Source organism: Lotus japonicus, chromosome 1, assembly GCF_012489685.1.
Source record: "Lotus japonicus ecotype B-129 chromosome 1, LjGifu_v1.2".
NCBI lineage: Eukaryota > Viridiplantae > Streptophyta > Magnoliopsida > Fabales > Fabaceae > Lotus > Lotus japonicus.
Window position 1 is genome coordinate 33,816,935 of NC_080041.1, and position 21,414 is coordinate 33,838,348.

At 36.6% G+C, this 21,414-nt stretch overlaps 2 protein-coding genes and 1 long non-coding RNA gene across 4 annotated transcripts; 1 reads left to right on the forward strand and 2 right to left on the reverse strand.

Annotated features, from left to right (window-relative positions):
- Positions 1-243: 243 nt before the first annotated feature.
- On the reverse strand, positions 244-1,077 carry LOC130731807 (uncharacterized). Its single transcript, XR_009016832.1, has 2 exons — positions 817-1,077; positions 244-700 (listed from the first exon to the last, which is right to left on the reverse strand). It is a non-coding gene; the product is annotated as an uncharacterized LOC130731807 (long non-coding RNA).
- Positions 1,078-7,015: 5,938 nt separating this feature from the next.
- Positions 7,016-11,138, forward strand: LOC130734481 (putative pentatricopeptide repeat-containing protein At1g64310). Of its 2 annotated transcripts, XM_057586924.1 has the most exons (3): positions 7,016-9,023; positions 10,094-10,169; positions 10,881-11,138. In XM_057586924.1, exon 1 carries the CDS (start codon positions 7,288-7,290, stop codon positions 8,947-8,949), a length of 1,662 nt encoding a protein of 553 aa, XP_057442907.1. In that variant the 5' UTR covers positions 7,016-7,287; the 3' UTR covers positions 8,950-9,023; positions 10,094-10,169; positions 10,881-11,138. The 2 variants fall into 2 exon arrangements, with proteins under 2 accessions (XP_057442907.1, XP_057442905.1); XM_057586922.1 differs by lacking the exon at positions 10,881-11,138 and having other exon boundaries at positions 10,094-10,559.
- A 2,433-nt stretch (positions 11,139-13,571) lies between these two features.
- LOC130733588 (uncharacterized mitochondrial protein AtMg00310-like) lies at positions 13,572-14,069 on the reverse strand. Its single transcript, XM_057585812.1, has one exon. The coding sequence runs from the start codon at positions 14,067-14,069 to the stop codon at positions 13,572-13,574; it is 498 nt and encodes a 165-aa protein (XP_057441795.1).
- Between the last annotated feature and the right edge of the window lie 7,345 nt (positions 14,070-21,414).

Sequence of the window (21,414 nt, forward strand, 5' to 3'; positions counted from 1 at the left end):
GTGGATAATTGTAACTCTCTAATCCTAAACATTGATATTTCAAATGAATAGTAAGGCTAAGTTATTTTGAAACTTAGGTGTTTAAGTGACTAGCAAGCCTAATTTCGTCTCTAGACATTAGGTTTATTATATGTTAACCCTATGTCAAAATCAAAATGTTGTAGTTGTCACTCTTACGTCGAATCAAGTAATACGTTCCAGGCGCGCAAACTATAACATATCATTAAGAATAGTAAAAAACCATTGAATCATATGATAGAAACAATATTTTCACATAGTTAAAGGCTACATCAATTCTAACAACGAAAACTTAGTCACCCATAGTCATGGCTTGCAAAGAATGCTTACTAGAGAAAACTAAGATAAAAGTGGCGATCTGTGAGGTCTTAGAACCATCTCCAGCTCTTCGGATGATCGAGATCCGTTTAACTTGAGTTTTCCCTGAGTTCTCTGTGTATTTCTCTCCCTAAATGTGTCAAGAAGATGCTTGCAGCATATGAAATTGGGCTTATAAATGAAACGAGGGAAACATCCTAGGCGCTAAGCACCCTTATAATTTTCCTATAACCACCTTTGTGGCGCTAAGCGCCAGGCTTTCTTCTTCAATGGGTTTTCACTCTGCCAAATTGGCGCTAAGCGCCTAACTCTCATCAAAACTTCATTTTCTTGTTGTAAGCTTCGATCTTCTCCAACTCCTTTCCTATAGTCAAAAATAAAGTTTAACTGTGATTAAAACTATATTTAAGACAAATTACTACTGAAACCAAATTATCTATAAACTTATGCAAATGAGGTATAGTTTGAATCTTAATTTACATATTTAGAAAAAATAAGTGTCAATGATAACAGGTAAATTTAGGATGAATGTGGAAAACATCCATAAGCTCCGATATGAGGAGGAAAAGCTCTGATCTGAAGGGAAAAGTTATAATATGAAGGAGAAAAGCTCTATTCTTGTATGTGGGGAAAAGCTCCGATCTTGCACGAATATGGACTTAATATAAGAGATTCACACAGAAAAAAGGGATTTGTGGGTGAAAGGGGAGGACTTTGTGAGTGAAGAATAATAGAAGTGAGGATGAAGGGGTTCCTAGCCAAAAAAGGAGCGACCGCTGTTGTATTGTGCCACTGCAGGAGAAACGTCGTCGTACCGCTGACGTTGTACACCATTATCACTAGAAAACACTGTTTGGACCATTTTAAAACATTGATCCATTTGAAGCATTTTTTATTCTCTGAATAAATATTTTTAGACGTTGGCAACAATTTAACATATATATATATATATAAATCAATAAAGTATATGCATAAAGTATTGTGAGACCGACAAAAAGTAAAGTAAGATGCTACCATTAGAGTAAACTGTGCATCGATACCTTATATCATGTGTCATTTCAGGCTCACAAAAGGAGTGATAAGATTCTAAGTACATTAGTTGGTATCTTATCACTTTTTATGGGCTCGAAATGCTTGTATTAGAGCAGTAGTTGTATAATTTAGTATCCATTCAGATGTTGCGACGGGTCAGAACGCCTCGTGTAATCTTACTTACATCAGCTCATTCATGACATCTCGCAAGACAAAATTCCAACTGCAAACCGTGCACTAGGTAGGTTTCCAGGAAAGAGAGGTGAGTCACAACGAACACGCTTAAATACCAAGTCTTTCCTAGCCAAAACCGTTCTAAACAACACCTTCACAATATCATATTTCTTGAACACATTCATAATATCAAAAAAAAATCGGGTGTGGAAGATCAAACACTACTGCAACTACAAAACATACGAAGAATGTGATATCTCATCGAATCAGAAGCTTTATACCACTTTTGGGAAAAAGCACAACCAAAGAAATAAAATAAGCAGGAGAACAATCAACAACACAAGAATATTACATTGAAAACTCCAAAGCCGAAGTAAAATCACGACCTGTCAAAACCAACAACCAAAGAATAAGTTTTGTGTGAAAATTATTACAACACATAGACTTCACTGTCAACTATTCCATGACTCCAATACACCTACACTCTCCAAAGTAAATATTTAAACTACATCTTCTCACAATAATCTAAAACAAGACCATAAGAGAAAAAGTAAATATAAATATAAGCTTAAAGTGTTTTTTGGTGTGTTGAAACATGAAGTTTGAGATCTTTATTTATAGCCTTAGAATCCTCCACTCTTCATCACGTTAGGAACGTGAGACTTCTCCAAGATGCTTTCTTTAATCCCTTTCTTCCTTTATCAACATTAGCAATGTTGGACTTGGAGTAATTCTAAGAAGTTGGAGTAATTTGATCCATTTCCAAAACACCATATGCATTATTTAACATAGAAAATAGAATCAATATATTTATTCTTTAATAATTTAGAGAAAATGATCGTTAGTAGATTATTAATATTTTTAATTTTAGAGATTAATTTCTATGCACTGGTAGTGTAAAAAAATTTCACCATCATTTAATCACAACCTTCCATTTTCTATTTTAAAAAGAGCAGTGCTATATGACACGACTGATTTCTGTCATGTCATGCACGAAATGCATTTTCTGGCGGTTTCAAACCGCCATAAACGCATAAGTGCCACAAATTGCGAAAACCCAACTCGCAATTTCTAGCTGTTTTAACACTACAAGCGGCTTATAACCGCCACAAATTGACTTCGTGCATTACACGAGAAATCTGTCTCGTGCACAATGGCATTTTCCTTTTAAAAATTATTAAAGAGAAGGTCTCAGTTTACTCCAAGAGTAACTCTAAAGACTTACTCCCCATCCCCACCCTCCTTTATATTAAAAATCAACCGCTGAGATTAATTGTTAATTAACTCTCACGTGACTATTTTTTACTTAGAAACTTCTCATGCTTCTCGCACTTTCTCTCGGCTTCCCCTGTTTGTCGATCAATATTGTAACTGCTGTGAAGGGTATCGTTTTAGGAGAAAAATTGACGTGCTTAGACTCATTGAAAAACCCAGATTATACCAAGATAGAGGGCGTACACATTCACCCTGTAATCTTTCTCACGTCACCTTCCCCTTCTCAATCACATTCTCACATGAAATCCTAATTTTATAATTTATCCCTTCCCACCTTCATATTCAACATACGAAGAATGTGATATCTCATCGAATCAGAAGCTTTATACCACTTTTGGGAAAATGCACAACCAAAGAAATAAAATAAGCAGGAGAACAATCAACAACACAAGAATATTACATTGAAAACTCCAAAGCCGAAGTAAAATCACGACCTGTCAAAACCAACAACCAAAGAATAAGTTTTGTGTAAAAATTATTACAATACATAGACTTCACTGTCAACCATCTCATGACTCCAATACACCTACACTCTCCAAAGTAAATATTTAAACTACATCTTCTCACAATAATCTAAAACAAGACCATAAGAGAAAAAGTAAATATAAATATAAGCTTAAAGTGTTTTTTGGTGTGTTGAAACACGAAGTTTGAGATCTTTATATATAGCCTTAGAATCCTCCACTCTTCATCACGTTAGGAACGTGAGACTTCTCCAAGATGCTTTCTTTAATCCCTTTCTTCCTTTATCAACATTAGCAATGTTGGACTTGGAGTAATTCTAAGAAGTTGGAGTAATTTGATCCATTTCCAAAACACCATATGCATTATTTAACATAGAAAATAGAATCAATATATTTATTCTTTAATAATTTAGAGAAAATGATCGTTAGTTGATTATTAATATTTTTAATTTTAGAGATTAATTTCTATGCACTAGTAGTGTAAAAAAAATTCACCATCATTTAATCACAACCTTCCATTTTTTTATTTTAAAAATTATTAAAGAGGAGGTCTCAGTTTACTCCAAGAGTAAATCTAAAGACTTACTCCCCATCCCCACCCTCCTTTATATTAAAAATCAACCGCTGAGATTAATTGCTAATTAACTCTCACGTGACTATTTTTTACTTAGAAACTTCTCATGCTTCTCGCACTTTCTCTCGGCTTCCCCTGTTTGTCGATCAATATTGTAACTACTGTGAAGGGTATCGTTTTAGGAGAAAAATTGACGTGCTTAGACTCATTGAAAAACCCAGATTATATCAAGATAGAGGGCGTACACATTCACCCTGCAATCTTTCTCACATCACCTTCCCCTTCTCAATCACATTCTCACATGAAATCCTAATTTTATAATTTATCCCTTCCCACCTTCATATTCAATGTTCCATCAACCAGATTTAATCGGACATGTTACTTCCATGAGATGGGGACAAACACTACCCATGAAAAATTAGAACAATTGCAAGAATAACAATATGATGAAGAGAAGGTAGAAGGATGATATGCAACCGTCAAATTGATCAGCGACGATATAACATTTTTTTTTCAGAATCTCCAATCACTAAAGCACAAGAAGAATTAGAAGCACAAGAAGAATTGAATTGCTGCACTAGGGTGGAGACCTTCTCATTATTAAATTCAAAATTAATTATGAGTTAGTAAAATGAAGGATTGTGGTTGAATGATTGTCTAAAACTTATTTACACTGTCAGTATATAAAAATCAATCTCTTAATTTAATACCTTAAATAGCCTAAAATATATTAAATTAAAATAACTTTTAGTAATTTTAGTATACTTTTTTGCTGTGACGGATCTAGAAGTTTAATGTTGTGAGGGCAATATGTACATATAAATTTGTAACAAAAAAAATTAACACATACTATTAGAAGTTATGAATTTTTTTACCAAAGCGGACACAAGTGAAATCTTTTTTTACCAAAGGGTCATAAAAAACCATACTTTTACTAATCAAGTGAGGGCATTTAACAATGTGCATAGGCGGGCGGATTTACCGCCTGGCTTGCCTGGCCTATGCCCAGGCTCTCAGGAAAAAAAAAAATTTATTTCTTTAGATCAAGTAAGGTTTTGGGGGGAAAAAAAGAAAGAAAGAAAGGGCAAAATTGTGAAGAATGTCCTATGTTCATCGATTGTGTGGGAAGATGGTTGTGTTGTGTTGCTGTGGGTGAGGCCTGAGGGAGTGAGAAATTTACAGAAAGAGAGCAATGGAGTGGATAATCCAGTAGCAGAGCCATGGTCGACCGTAAATACATAACTAATTTCAGAATAACAGAAATTGCAAAGATATCTCAAATCAAAAACAGAGAAAAAGTGTGCGTGAGAGAGACTCTGCGTGTTTACTGTTTATCACTTTGAAGCTCCAAATTGCAAAGAGAACTAGAGAAGTGAGATATTGGAGGAGGAGATGGAGAATGAAGAGATGTGTGAGAGAGAGGAGAGAGGGACTGACATGAGGGATTGGGCGTTGGGAGGAATGGTGGCTTAGAGATAAGATGGGAAGAGAAACATGCATGTGGCAGAGGTAAATTTTAGAAGAAGAACAAAATGGAAAAAAAAAAAAAAAAAGAGGAACGTGGCACACGATGAGAAAGAAAAAAAAAAAAAAAAGAGGCTCACACACGTCAGTGCCTCACCCTTTTCATTTTGTTAATTTCATTTTTAATAGGAAAAAAATGGAGAACAAATAGTTAATGAAATTACTCATCTTCACATAATTCAAACAACTTTAAAATTACCTCATTTTCCACTTATATTCTTCTTATTTTCACCTCTACATCCTAGCAGAGTGACATTACTCATCATTAATTAAATTATGTTAATGGAAAATGGCTATAGAAACTTGATCATGATGATGAAGGTGTCAAAATTTTACTTATGTCATGGTAAAATGCATAGTTAACTTTTAAGAAGTTACTGCCTGAAGTTATAGAAATCTGATCTTAATTATGGGAGTGTCTAAAGATATTGACTATACTTAAGGAATTTTTAGTGTACACGATATTATGCTTGAAACCGCGCATAATATGTACTTCAAACTGTAGCACAAAACTAGTCTGGTTGTATACTCATTTTAACAATAGTAATTTGGTGATTGTTGTTGGTTTACAATTTGGACGTGTGACTTAGTTTTGCCCAGGCTCAACCAAATTCCTGGCTCCGCCACTGACAATGTGAGATACAAATGAGGGCATTTTTTACCATAAAAAACCACATATTTTTACTACTCAATTTTTTTCTAATGATATTTTTTAAATTCAAGTGAGGGCACTTGCCCTCATGTTGTTCAACATGTATCCGTCCTTGCTTTTTTGAGAAATAGTTTAATTTAATCAATTTTAGCTAATTTAAGATATTAAATTATACCTCACAATAGAGATATTTAAATAAGTCATAAATTTATTTCTAAATACTTTTTTTATCGAAAGTACGCTTTCAAAAACTTGAAATAGAGAATACATCCTCTAATATATGACATGTTTAAATATATAAATAATATAAAGTATATAATTTTAGTATAATATGACAAAAATATAATTTAGTTATAATAAAAAAAAATATTTATTTAAATAGGTCGGTCTGTTAGACTTAAAATATTTTTTAAATCATTTTAACTAACTCTGTTTTTGAAATTGCGTTGACCTTATCTATTTATTAATTTAATTTAGGAAGTCTTAGGTTTGATGTATGCTAGGTTATGAGTTCTTGCGAACGCCATGACCTATTTTCGCAGGCATCAGCCTAAATTTTGACGAAAAAATGACCTTATACCTCGACTATGTAATGATGTATCCTATTTTTCGGTTCAAGTACAATTTTATTTTGGTACAGTGATTTGTATTTTTAGCCGATGAATTTTTTTGGTTACAAAAATTTAGAGTAAGAGAATGATGCACCAATCTAAAGTAGAGAAAATTGTCATGCTAAAAAAACCTTACATTTGTTTCATCCCTAGGGAATTACTTGCAATTATCAGGAAAAAAAAAGTGTAAACCGAAAAATAGTGGAATATAATTCGTGCAAGCTAATTTTATAAAGCTAAAAAACAAAGTATGAATCGAAAAATGAATGATTTTAATGTCATCTTTATAGCTTAAAAAAATCATGCTTATAAATATTCATGTCATCTCTTTCCACAATATTATTGTGTAAAATGTATAATTTGTTTACTGCATTTATAAGTGCCGGGTGTAATTTATTTCTACATTAAAATTGTGAGAAAACTAGAGATAACATTAAAATCAAATCCCCCAATGGAAAATGTTCCCTCGTTCTACCTTGACAAGAATCCACAACAAGAGCAGTGGTTTGGTTTCTGAGAGAGTCAGACTCTGTATTTTGTTCATAAACTGATGATGATTATCAGTTGCAGCTTCGCCTCCTTGGTTGTTGTTCTTGTTGCCTGCATCATCAAACCACACAACAGCAAGTTTCCATTCTTTTCTCAATGTTGACTCAGATTCAATGGCTCCATTCCGAACTGAGCAACGTTTGCAAGTCCCTTTTGAGAGCCAAACAGTTACATGCTTGCCTTTTGAAGACCCATCTCTCACAAGACCCCTTTTATGCAACTAAACTTGTAAGACTCTATGCAGCTACCAATGACATCAACTCTGCCTACCATGTGTTCGACAAAATGTCCACTCGAAGTGTCTACCTTTGGAATTCCATGATTCGAGCTTTCGCGTTGTCTCAAAGATTTGACAATGCAGTTTCTCTATTCAGAACCATGCTTGGTGCTGACATAAAACCTGACAATTACACTTTTGCTTGTGTTATACGTGCTTGCGCTGATAACTTTGATTTAGGTATGCTTAGACTTGTTCATGGAGGTGCTGTAGCTTCTGGGTTAGGACTGGACGCTATTTGTTGCAGTGCACTTGTGAGTGCTTATTCAAAACTAGGCCTTGTTCATGAAGCTAATAGAGTGTTCAATGGGATTGCTGAACCGGATTTGGTTTTGTGGAACTCACTGATTTCTGGTTATGGGTGTTCCGCTGCGTGGGATGTGGGAATGCAAATGTTTAGCTCAATGAGACTTGTTGGAACCAGGCCTGATGGGTATACCCTGGCTGGGTTGCTTGGGGGCATTGCAGATCCTAGCTTGCTTTGCATTGGCCAAGGATTACATGGTTTGAGTCATAAGAGTGGTCTTGATTCTGATTCTCATGTGGGTAGTTTACTGGTGAGTATGTACTCGAGATGTAAGTGCATGGATTCAGCATATAGAGTATTTTGCAGTATTTCCAATCCTGATTTGGTCACATGGTCTGCTCTTATATCTGGGTATTCTCAGTGTGGGGAGCACGAGAAGGTACTGCTCTTTTTCAGAAAATTAATCATGGAGAGAAAGAAGCTAGATTCTATTTTGGTTGCCACTGTATTGGCTTCTATAGCTCAGACAGCGAATGTAAGACCGGGATGTGAGATACATGGCTATGTAATTCGGCATGGATTGGAATCAGATGTCAAGGTCTCCTCTGCTCTCATAGATATGTATTCAAAGTGTGGTTTTTTGCACTTTGGAATTTGTGTGTTCAGGCTAATGCCAGAACGGAATATAATTTCTTATAATTCAGTCATTTCGGGGCTTGGATTGCATGGATGTGCTTCAGAGGCTTTCCGGATGTTTGACAGGATTCTGGAGAAAGGATTGGCACCAGATGCAGCCACATTCTCTGCTCTCCTTGGTGCTTGTTGTCATGCTGGCCTTGTCAATGAAGGCCGCGAGATTTTCCAGAGAATGAAAGATGAATTTAACATCAAAGCTAGGCCTGAGCACTATGTTTACATGGTGAAGCTTCTTGGAAGTGCTGGGGAGTTAGAAGAGGCTTACAATCTCACTCAGTCCTTACCAGAACCAGTAGACAAGGCCATCCTGGGAGCCTTGTTATCATGCTGTAATTCCTGTGGAAATTCTGAGCTAGCAGAAACTGTAGCTCAGAAGCTTTTTCAAAATAATCCTGCTGATAATGCTTTCAAGGTTATGCTTTCTAATATATATGCTGGTGATGGGAGGTGGGATGATGTGAAGAATTTGAGGGATAAAATGACAGGAGGACTGAGAAAAATGCCCGGGCTAAGCTGGATTGAAGGAAGTTATTGCTAATTCTGAAAATTTCGTTAGATGCTGCAAATTTGAGACTGTAACTTCTGTCAGCTACATAACAGCCTCTCAGAAAGGTATTATAACATGAAACATAATTCTCTACATTTTTTTGACTTCTGGGAATAGGATCCAAAAAATTGTTCTGGAGAATTGGCTTACAGCAGAGCAATAATCTCTGATGTATAAAATCATATTAATATATTTGGGAGAATATCACCTTAAGTCTACATCACATAATAGAGTCGAATGTAATCTATACATTAACCAATCCATTTATATACAGGCTAGTGTATACCCATGCCTGAGTTGCTTTTGTTAAATACTCCCAAATATAAAAGTTTAGGGCATGCGGATTTTGTTCTATTCAAAAGTGCCGCAACATTGTTGGGAGAGATGTTTGAACTTGCATAATATAGCACATCCTTGCCATGTTGTGCTTCTGAACTTGAATTTGCTATTTCTTTCTAATAACTACTCTGAATATGATACTTTTCTTCCTCAAGATGAAATAAAATAAAGGGTTTATTTTGAATGCATAATCACACGTGAATACTTAAGTTGTTTTATTTACCTTTCTGATTGACCAATATGAACTATGTTATCATGTGCAACAAATGGATTAACTATTCAATCCCATAATACTACCATGGGTAACCTGGTATTGTAAAGCTTCTGCAATGTCAGGGTCTAGGGAAGGGTTGGACCAGTTGTGGATCTATTATAGGGAGTCTAACCTTGCATTTGTCGACAACTCGAACCTGTGACCTTCAATATAAAGCAGCAACTTCAAACATTGCACCACGATTTTCCTTCCTCATAATCCTACTAGTTAAAATTTTGTTTATCTCTATTGAGAGATAGTGTTTATATTCCTATCATCTAGGGTTGGTCGTAGTATCACTCAAATGATAAATCTTCTATGTTTCTCCGCAAGATGACATATATTTTATCTGATATCTTCTTGAATGCGTTTAAATAGTATTCCTCCTGCTATGAATTTATGATCAACCTTTTTCTTAGGTATTGTTTCTTCATGAAGAGTAGAGAATTTGTTAAAATATCTAAAACCTAGCGAAGTTTCTTTTTTTATATGCTTTGTGCTTATTAGGAGGAACACTTCATATCTAATTTATGTTTCTCCCAGCCTCATCTCACATGTTGCTGAATACCCTTTGAGAGAAAGCCATGTACCTGCAAGCTATAGAAATTCTTTGGACCAGGTAAGCTTCTAAACCTTAGTCATTTAATGATTTCCTGTAATTTCTGTGGTTATTGATTTTCGTCATTAATATTGGGCAATTAATATTGGGCAATTAATATTGACACAAGTTAAACATTAAGTATATGACTGATTTTATCAGCTCAGAATTAGATTCTCACACTATTGTGATCCATACTATTATCTGTAGTCAATGCATAGCAATAGCGGAATAGTTTCTTTCTAATTTTTTGTATTGGGTACATCTTGTACTGTTGTACTCATTTATTCGTTATCAATAAAATTTGTTGGCTTATAAAAAAAAGCCCTTGTAAATTGTAATGGATTTAACTCCACTGTTGCAACTTGCAAGTCTTTAAAGCTCTGTATGCATAAATGTAACTTCTTGATATATGTTATCCCAGCTTGTTTCTTTGAATATAATAAATTGATATGCTAAATCTTACAAAACATTCTGAAAGTCATGTCTTAACTGCTTCATTTTGTACTTCCTGGTTCCTGCATCATATTGTTCTTCCTGCATCATATTGTTCTTTGTTATGGCATTTTTATCGAGTGGTACTGCTATACATGCTTGTTTGAAAGTTGAAAGACGGTGTTTCAGCCTTCAGTGATTGACAAATTTCCTGGGATGCTTTAAAAAAGAAGAGCAAGTTACCAAAATGTATCGATGATATTTGACTTGATATACTAAAGGACTAATGGGATGCAGGAGAGAAGATAAAAGAGCCAATGAAAGGGAGATATAGCAGTTTGACTAGGGAGATGGAATAAGATGGTTAAAACTTTTAGGTAGTTAGATGGTTGAAAAATTAGTTAAAGGGGCTTAGCTTTAAACTGGGAGAAAGGGCAGTAAATATGAGATTCTAAGTTGTTATCTTATAGTATTTTGTTTCAAGAAGAGCTTGAAAGGCACGTGAAAAGTTGTTATCTTATTTCATCTTGAACACAGTGATATCTTTCACCCACCTCCAGCTTTGGGTGTGGGGTGGGGGGGGGGGGGGGTCTGAAGCAGCATAAATCCACTAGCAATGACGTGTTGCAATCAAAGTAAACTCACAGCAGTGATAACACATAGCCACATAGGAATGATAGTTAGAATTAGATTACCTAGAATAGCTGGGAATTATTTTATGCACAAGGCTAAATTTGTTACTGTTCCAGTTGTGTATACAGCTTTTCCCTCAGGATCATATGTTTGCTTACGAATGATTGTTTTCTCCATGCTCAATAATTGGAGTCCTATGATTCCATTGTTAACAGTCTTGACTCTTGACTAGTGCTCCTAATGTTGCTGGTCTGAGCTGTGTGCATGTCCTTATTATCCCTTTAGTTTCACGGACTTGCATTTTTTTGCTTGGCCCAGTGGCCCACCCACGTTTTTTGTACGTGTTTTTACCCCACGATTTGAAGGAATGAAAGCATATGAATAGAGAAATGTACATGGTAATAAAGTTTGTTATAGGTAATTAAATAAATGTTGATGAGCAAGTGAACTAAAACAGACTTGGACAATAGTACTAGTACAATATCTTCATAAAATCTAATTCAATTTAAAACGTTTGTGATTGGACTGGTTATCGTGTTGGCTTGTATATGTTTATGATCATGTAAAATTGACAGTGTGTATATTAGTTCTTGTGAAAATTGATTCATTTTTAGTCCCTTAAAAAAATAAATTTCATGTGATTTTAGTCTCATGAGGACTAAATCACATGACTTGTATTTTTATTTAAAGTAAAATGATTATATATCATCATTAAAACTTAGGAGTGTAATCAAGGATAAGAAAGGAGGCACCCAACAAAAAGAGGGGCTCAATACCTCAATAGAGTAAAAAAACGACCCATCAATGCTATACTCGACATGTGTCCTAAGAAAAAATAATCTGTAAAAACGTAAAAAACTGCAATTTTTTTTCTTTCTAAAGTCAGGAAATAAGCAACCAAAACCAACACCTTTAGGATGCTAAGAGAACATTGTCATAAGTTTTTCCTCCAACCCACGGATAGTTTGGAGGTCACTGTCTATGTACTCCAGACCTAAAACTCTCTCAAGAAGTCTTGACTTTTTAACTCTAGTAAAATATCTTTTAGCAGAAACAGCATATGAGAATGCAAGCTCTAGCACATCTAATGCGCTCCCAACACCAAACTTTGATGAGATATTCTCTATTCATTTTCTACAATAAAAAAGTAGATACATGTTGAGTATCTTATAAATATATATATGAAAATTTTGAATACGGTGATAAATTTGAGTAAAAATATATACTTCTATATAATTTTTTTTAACTATACTTCTATATAATTTTTTTTGAAACAACTATACTTCTATATAATTTTTGAACTCAACAACCAATAATATTAAATCAAATAGAATCCGACATAGAAGTCAATACATCAGCCCTCAAAAAACTAGACAACCCCGGCGGCCCCTCCTCTATCCAGACAACATCTGAAAAAGAAGAAGCGTTCCAAAAGCTTTCTTCCAAGCCTGTTGCAGGAGCAAACAATCAGTCTCAAACTGCACTCGTCGGAAGCCAAGTTGAATAGACAAATCCATAGCCCACCATAAGCTAAGAGCCTCCGCCACCGTTGGGGAAAGCACAACCGTTGGGTATTTGGGAGTAGCTGCAAGAACTTCTCCAGCGTTGTCCCTTGCAACAAACCCAAAGCCTACCCATCTCTCCTTCCTCACATCCGCGTCCACATTAACCTTTTCTGTGTTCTCCGGCGACCTCCGCCCCTTCCACTAGCCTTCCCTCCCATCTGTTGCAGCCAGCATGAAAGACGAAGATGACGGGGGCACCATGTCGGAAGCTCGGTCCAACACCGCTGCTACGCTCAGGGCCTGGTCCTCGAAAATGAGTTTAATCCTGGCCTCCCAAATAGCACACAACAGCCGCTGCACGTTGGCCACCACCTCCAGGTCCATATCGCGAGTCACCATGGACATGAAATCCGCCATCTACGAGCTCAGATCCACTCGAATACCCAGGTTGCTCGCAAACCAGCACCCTCTCGTGACATTACAACCAAGGAATAGATGGTCTACCGATTCATCCTCCACGCCACACAATGGACAACAAGAGTCAACATCGACACCTCTCTGACGAAGCTTCATTTTGACCGGAATAGCACCTGTACACACACGCCACGCCACTTCACGGACCCTAGGCAAGCTAGGAGCTTTCCAAAAGCGCTTCCAAAGTGTTGGTTCAAGCCCCACTGATGTAGAAGAAGAAGAATTCTGGACAACCACCTCTTGAAGAAATTCATATCCTAATTTTGTTGTATAAATCCCATCCACGGTCCCTAGCCAAAAAAGACGATCAAAATCTGGTTGGCGAGGGAGAGGGACAGGCATAATTCGGGAAGCTGTAGCTGGACATAAAGTCCACTCAATTACTCGGAAGCATAAGGTCAGCGACCTTAACAAGCCCATGCTCATCCACCACATCTTGCCTGAAATTGACGGGAGGTCCATTAGTAAGCCAATTATCCTCCCAAATCCGAACCTTGGAACCAACCCCAATCCTCCAACAACTCCCCTTCTGGATCATTGACAAAGTTTTCAATATGCTACTCCATGCATAACTCGGCCTGTAACCTCTCTTAGCGCTCTCCATACTTCCGGAGGAGAAATAGACAGCTTCGAACACCCTTCCTAAAAGAGAATCAGGATAATTATGAATTCGCCACCAATTCTTCGATACAAGGGCCAAATTAAAGGATTTGAAATCCCTAAAGCCAAGACCCCCAACTTGTTTGGGTTGGCACACAGTTTTCCATTTGACCCAATGAATACCTCGACGAGAGACATCACCACCCCAATAGAAACGAGAAATCATACTCTCAATCTCATCACATAACCCATCAGGTAAAACAAAACATGACATTACATACGATGGTATTGCTTGGGCCACAACTTTAATTACCACTTTTATATAATTAAGTTTGAACGAATTGGGTTTCAAATATATAAAACTTTTCCGCTAAGAGACCTAACCCTACTATCATGTAAATCTATCTAGCTTATAAAAAAAAATCATGTAAATCTATCTAATTCAAACATGATAGATTGAGGATAATTGTATTAAAAAAAAGGATAACTAAAAATTATGAACAAATAAGAGTATTATCAATTTATCATTTATTTATTCTTCTATAGTTCCAAGGGCCTTGTTTGTTTGTGAGAGATTTATGACTCAACTTACTTTTTTATATTTTATTTTATGCGGTGACTGTTATTGTGGGCAAGGCGGCGAATGTGCCTCAAATGATTCTGTTGTGAAGTAGAATACTAGAATCAGCCTCTGTTTTTGGGCGACTTAATGTCTATATATAAGCAATCAAAAGGTTCAACATATATAAAGATAATAATAAAAAATTTAAAAACTCATCAGATTAAATTAATGTGATGCTAAACATTTATTTATCTTTAACCGACCATGTAAGAATTATTCCCTTGTTAAATGGACACTCCTGAGCTGGGCTAGCTAAAAGACCTTCTATTTATGGGAGCACCCTCTTATTATTCTGATGCACTATCTTTCGGAAAGCAAGATTTTATAGCCAATGTTTATATATGCCCTCTAATCATTAAGGCCAATTTTGATCAATCATAGGCATTTCCAATCATTTTAGTGATCACATTCACACTTGCATTGGATCGCACACAGACATGGACCTTGTGACCAAACATCAAACAAGCTGAGGCTCCACCAGTCCACTCCCAATAAAAATAAAAGAAAATCTTTGTTTTTCTCTTTTGTCTCGGGCCAATCATAGAAGAAAATTGCTGGAATGATGAGAAGCCCGGGATAAGGATACAAGGGGAAAAATGTGTTTGACCAAGTTAAAAAATGGAAAAAATTGTGCTGAATTTCTTTTTGTTAGAAACTTGTATAAAGATTCTGCAAGAAGTTCTCAATATTGGGGTATGGGGACAAAGAGTAAGAGCCCTTTAGGTTAGGGCAATGATGGATGGAGGTTTAAGACTATTAGGGGATGTGCCCTCACTTGATTTTGAAAAAAATCATTAAAAGTATGTGGTTTTTTATGGCTCCTCTGGTAAGTATTTGTGTCTGACATTGCTAAATGCCCTCACTTGAGTAGTAAAAGTATGTGGTTTTTTCTGGTCCCTTTGGTAAAATATGCCCTCACTTGTGTTCCTTTTGGTAAAAAATACCCTTACTTCCAATAGTACATGTTAATTTTTTTTTGTTACAAATTTATATGTATATATTGCTCTCACAACATCAAATTTCTAGATCCGTCCCTGGGTTAGAGTATGTGTTCATGTATGGCTCAATCCTATTCCATTGCGAGTTATAGCCATGGTTCTCCTCTCTGATCACTTATAGTGAACTTGGAGTTTGGGAAAAGTTTCATGTGATCCCACAATGAGTGCTACTTTTGAACAAGCTAGGTCAAAACACACTCCTTCGGTTGGCCTAGAGTAAAAAGACGAGCATGATTTATTTTGGCCGAGCAATTTGTGATATAACTCTAGGACTATAGTTACATACTTACATCATTAACTAATCACGAATACAAGTAATCACAGTCATACAAGAAGGATGGCTGAATTGTGTATGAAAAAACTTTTTGATGGTTGACAATTTTTAATTTTTCTGATTTAAAGTTATTCTTCTAATGTTCTATCAGACGATGGTGCAACTGATAAACGTTGTGAGTTAGACGGTTAGAATTGTTAGAAGCTATGTACACTCAGATTGTATCATGGTTCACCCAAACTCAGGCTACATCCGATCCTTGGCCTTTCACCAAGACTTCCCATTAAGTATTAATAAAGGACTTCTCCTACGAGTATTAATCAAGGACTCCTCCTACAAATATTCTTTCCCAAGCCTCTCTAGACTCAATGAGTTTGTTTGCCAGGGACTCCTCCACAAGTATTCTTTGTCCCTGATCTGCCTCTTGAGGCACTACGAGTATTATTTTCCGAATCCAAAAGTTAATATGATTGATTATGCTATATATGGCCATTGTCAACTACCTTGGGGTAGTTCATATTTTTAGAGAAGCGAATTGCTTGGTAGATTATTTGGCAAAGCACACTTGTAATAGGAGTTGGGCTGGAAGATGACGACTTGGTCCTGCAGAAGCGGATCAAGGTGAACTAGTTTGAAGACACGCTTCACCTTCATGCTACAGGTTCGATGTCTTGTGGACTGGTCATGAGCGATCAAACCACTCTTGGGTGGCTCTGGCACTACCTTGTGAGCGACCTCACTATTTAGCGGGTGAGTCCTATCTAGTGAACCATCTCACATACGACGAGTCATCAATCATGACTCATTCATCATATGGGCAATTTCTTCCACATGTGAGCGGTCCCGCGTCATTTATGTATTTCTCACGTTATGTTGACGATTTATTATGCTTTATATACTTTATAAGCATAGGTGACATCACCCCCTTTTGGGCGGGTTATGCTTATAGGTTTATTTTATACCTAGGCTCATATCCATGTATACAGGTTTAATTAAGCTACTCTATATAAGGAGGAAGAACCACTTGTAATGGAGGTTCACTAGAATACTAAAAGTGGCTATGCTATTAACGTTCCTACCTGCGTTAGGGTTTTCGACTTATAACTTGTTTCTTTTGCTCACTAGACACGAGTGAAACCGTTTGGGTTGCCTTTGATCACCGTTGCTTGAGAAAGGTTGTTCTTAAAACTCTTTATCCTTAATGATTTTTTAAAAAAAAAAAAGTAATAATCTCAACTTTTAAATACATGATCATAAGCGACGATTCTAATAACAAATGTGGTTCTAGCATGTTTTTTCAATTTTTTTTTGAGAGCAAAAAGGAGATTATTCATTAATAATGAAAAGAAGGTACAACCCAATGAGAATGGATAAAGCAAAATCACAAAGCCACCCAAAGACAAAAAAACAAACACCCAAGAGAGGAAGCGCAAAGATCCTAATAAATAGAAGGAAAATTTTCTTTAAGTTCCACGGTCAACCCTTGAATGACATCTTCATCACTACCCGGAAAAGTCATTATTGACGCGTAAATAATTAATTTTATTAAAATGAATTCATTCAAAATTAATTATAATATTACTAATTCAAAACACAGTGGACGATGAACACATTACAAATGTAAAATTAACTTTTCAGGATTTGTTAGAATATCTATTAGTATTATTTTTTATGCATTGGATCAATGCCAAATTTTGAATCTCAAGGCACAAAACGTGATTGTATAGTAAGAAGTTGACTCTCTTTTCACCACTGTTCCAAACATACAAATATAATGTTTATATATGCAGAGTCATCATAAATCCTTCCCAGGAATGTATTGAAAAGAAAGATCAGTAACGACATCTTGAAAATGTTCATCGAAGAGTCATATAATCTTTCTCTGGAATATATATGAGGAAATTAAGGTAAGTGCAGTAACGACATGTCTCGTCATGCAATCTCATCACGCCACAAACCAAATTAATCAAATCAAAACCCAATTGCTATACAGGTACAGGGTTTTTCATTCCCTAGCTCCTCATACGAAAATAGTACTTCACTCATGTTGATCATTTGATGATAAAATAATTGAATAATAGTATGTGTTTCTTTCGGGCAAAGAATTAAATAATGCATTTGCAGCAACTAGCTAGCGCATATCACAAGTGTCTGTGTAGCAGGGCATTGTCAAAATCAAGTTGCAGAAGTAGAAATTGGTCTTAGCTTCTGTAACACATGGGGTCCTAACATCAGGGAGTAACTTTGGATTGTGGTTGGGGGGAGAAATGAGGACTGAAAATGATGTTAAGAAAGTGATAAGGACTAAGTGCAGCTGCATGCAGCAGCTACAGTGTGGACCACTTCTTCGTCACTACTCGTACTCACTCATTTCTTCTTCTCTCTTTTCAAGGGTGACTGTCTTTGTGATTTTGTAAAAAGTAGCTAGGGATAAATATTGTCAATAAATAATGAAATATTAATTTCAGAAATCAATTGTTTATTTGAGAATAGTATCTGAGAAATAAATTTAGAAAATGAATTTATTTTAAGGATTAAGTGTTTTCCAATCCAAAATTAAAAACTGGTTTTCCAAAAATTAGTAACGTACATTACAAGAAAGGCTGGGGTAGTGGAAAATTTAGCGTTGGCCTTAACGCATGTAGAAACTAATTTTCACCATTTAACGTCGGCCAACCCAACATAAAGCGTTAAATGAAAATTTAATTAAAGTTAAGTGCAAAATCAAATCGACAAATGCTACTTAGTGTCAGCTACTGAGGACGTTAAAACCAGCAGCAAACTTAGCGTCCGCCCAACATCAATTAGCTGCGTTTCACAATTGACCCTAAGTTGGACTCAGTTCGGCCTATTTCGTAGGTCTATGACTTTGGTCGACGCTAAGCTTTGATTGTTTCTCCACCTCAATGACCTTATAAGCCCTCTTCCTCCTGAAACCACATTCACTTCCCCAATTCTCCCTAACCCTCACCTCTCGCATTGTCGTTCCCTCTCCTCCCTGTCCTTTATCTTTCCCCGCCCCCACATCTCCTCCACACTTACAAACCGTCACCTTCTCATCTCCCATTACCTAGAGACAAAGAAGTTGATGTTAGTTTTTTTCCAACTACCTATTGGAAGGGCATATGATACTGGATGTAAATAAGCAACATATAATACCATTATTATTTTATTTATTACTTTCACTGTTTAGACTGAACCAACCGGTCTGATTAGGAATCGGTAGGGTGATCTGTTCAGTTTCGTGGAGAAATCAATGTTTTTGAAACTAGATTCGAGACCAATAAAGAGCAAGTGTTGAAAATCAGGTTGAACCGACGACCAACATTTTTTTTTGTTTTATTATTTAAAAAAATATTTTCAACCATTTATTATTTATTTTTAGCATATAAATTATAACATGGACAATTCAAAATATTTTATATTTTAATTAGTCTAATTTTTTTTAATAACCGATCGGGAAGAGATTAAGCAACACTGTCATATAATATTTATTGTATATAGCAAAAACTCAAACTTTGATTATGAATGTGATCAGGGAGGAACTTAAACAAAGAAATAATTGTAACCGAACTGCGCCTTTTACTAATCATTGAATCACTGATCACGGCATGCAATCAACTCATTCTATAACCTAGCCGTTAGATTCCATTCTCAAGCTTAACTAATACTATAATTGAGCCATAACTGTTATACATATATAAGGCAGTCATGATGATGGTCAATGTGGGTGGGTGAGGAACTCTGCTTTTGCTATCAGCTAATGTAATTATTTTTGGGTACATATGAGCTAATAAGCTTATCCAAGAAAACATATATGAGCTAATAAAATATACTAATATTGAGTCATTATCACCATGTCAATTCTAATTTCTACTACTACTTTTATCATGGAGTCCAGTGGGCAGTGGTGAGTGATACTACAATTGTTGGATGGTTCACACACACATACAGTGACACACACACACACACACATATATTATTTTTTAATAAAAGAATGTTATGTTATCAACCCCACCACAATTTTTTTTTTTGCACCAGTTCAAAGTGTAGTCATAGACACAAAAAAATGTTCCTTAAATTTTATACAACAATTTTCGATGGTCTTATTTTCCATCGTTGCATATTTCCTTTGGTAAAAGTTTCTCACACTCTACCGTAACACTGTGAGAAAATGAGGATTAAGTTGTAAAGTACAAGATAGTTGTAAATGAGTTTCCCAAATGCTGCTGCGCTAGGGTTTGTAACCCTCTGCCCCTTGGGGTGGTGGCGGCGGCCGCTTGGGCCCGAGTTTCCCGCTCTTCTTGCCTTCGGTCTCTCCTTTCCTTTTGTGAGCCTTCCTGTGTTTCTCGCACGCGGTGTCTGTTATTCTCACGTTTGTTCTTGGTTTTCGTTTTGAGGTGGCATAAGCTTTTTTCGAGTCTCTCCGCTGCACAACTCCTTAAGCTCCTCCTTGCTGCCCTCAATCTCGTTTCCTCCTTGTTCCAACCGTCGGTGCAGCTCTATTTATGTTCTCCTTTCCAAGTGCTTCTCTGTTCGCTGCTCCTTCTCCGTCTTTGCTCGCCGCTTCTGCTACGTTTCAGTTTCGCCAGATTTCTTCTTCTGCAATAGTTTTGCATCCTCTTCTTGCTTACAATTGATGGCTGTTGGACCGTCCACTAGAACCAATAAGTCCTCTAGGGTGTGGTGTTGAATGAAGGGGCTCACAGCGATGAAGATGACGACGACAAATCACATCCCTAAACCCTCATCGTTGACAGGATTGTTGATTCTGTGGGCTATCACAATGTTAAGGGTTTATTTGCGAAGCTTGTGAAAGTCTTCGTTTAGAGGTCCAAGAAGATGGGGAGAAGATTCTGGTTCGGATTTGTTCAATTTTCACCTTGGAATCATGCCACGACGACCATCAATGCCTTGGATGGTATCCTAGTTGAAGGTGCTTCGCTTTCCGTCCATCTAGCCCGCTTCCCCCGATTTCATGATGTTGGGAAACTCGTTGTGAAGGCATCGAATTTGAAGGGTTCGCTTAATCCCTTTGGTGCTGGTGGCAAGGTTAGATTGGGGTTGAGGAAGGATCTTCAACCAATCCCTTTCTTAGATGATGAGGAAATGATGGTTCTGGCCTCTTCATCCATTTTGGTGGCGGGTGGGTGCCCTGTTGCTGGGCTGTTTTCTGAAATCATGGCTTCAAGCTATGGTTTTCGAGGTTGTATGGAAAAAGTTGTCATGGGTGGAATTTTGTAAGTGGACGACGAGAAATTTTTCTTACTACCTATTGATACCTCAAGGGACGCTGATGATCTTCTTAATTCAATGATCATTCATTTTTCTGGAGAGTTTCTTGATGGGATGGTCCTCTCGCTTATTAATACCCTTTTCCAAGAGATGGTGCTTGTTTCGATCTCTTTCTAAGATCCTTCGGATGATGCAAGTGTAGAGGATGAGCCTTCGAGAGTTGTTTAGAGGGTGGTGCGCCGGGGGAGAGGCTGACCAAAGAAATTTTTTCAAAAGGCAATCATAAGAAGGTTGTTGGAGCTTTTACCGATTTGAACTCGGGGACCTCGGTTCCTGAGGTACTTGCATTGGAGTCGTCGCTAATTCTTCCCGAGGTGTTGGGGCCAGTTGGCATTATGACGAGAGCCAAGAGGGATTTAATAATTTCTAAGCAAGTTGGAGTTGTTTTTAATGGGACGGATGATGAAGTTCTTCTAAGCTACGTACACGG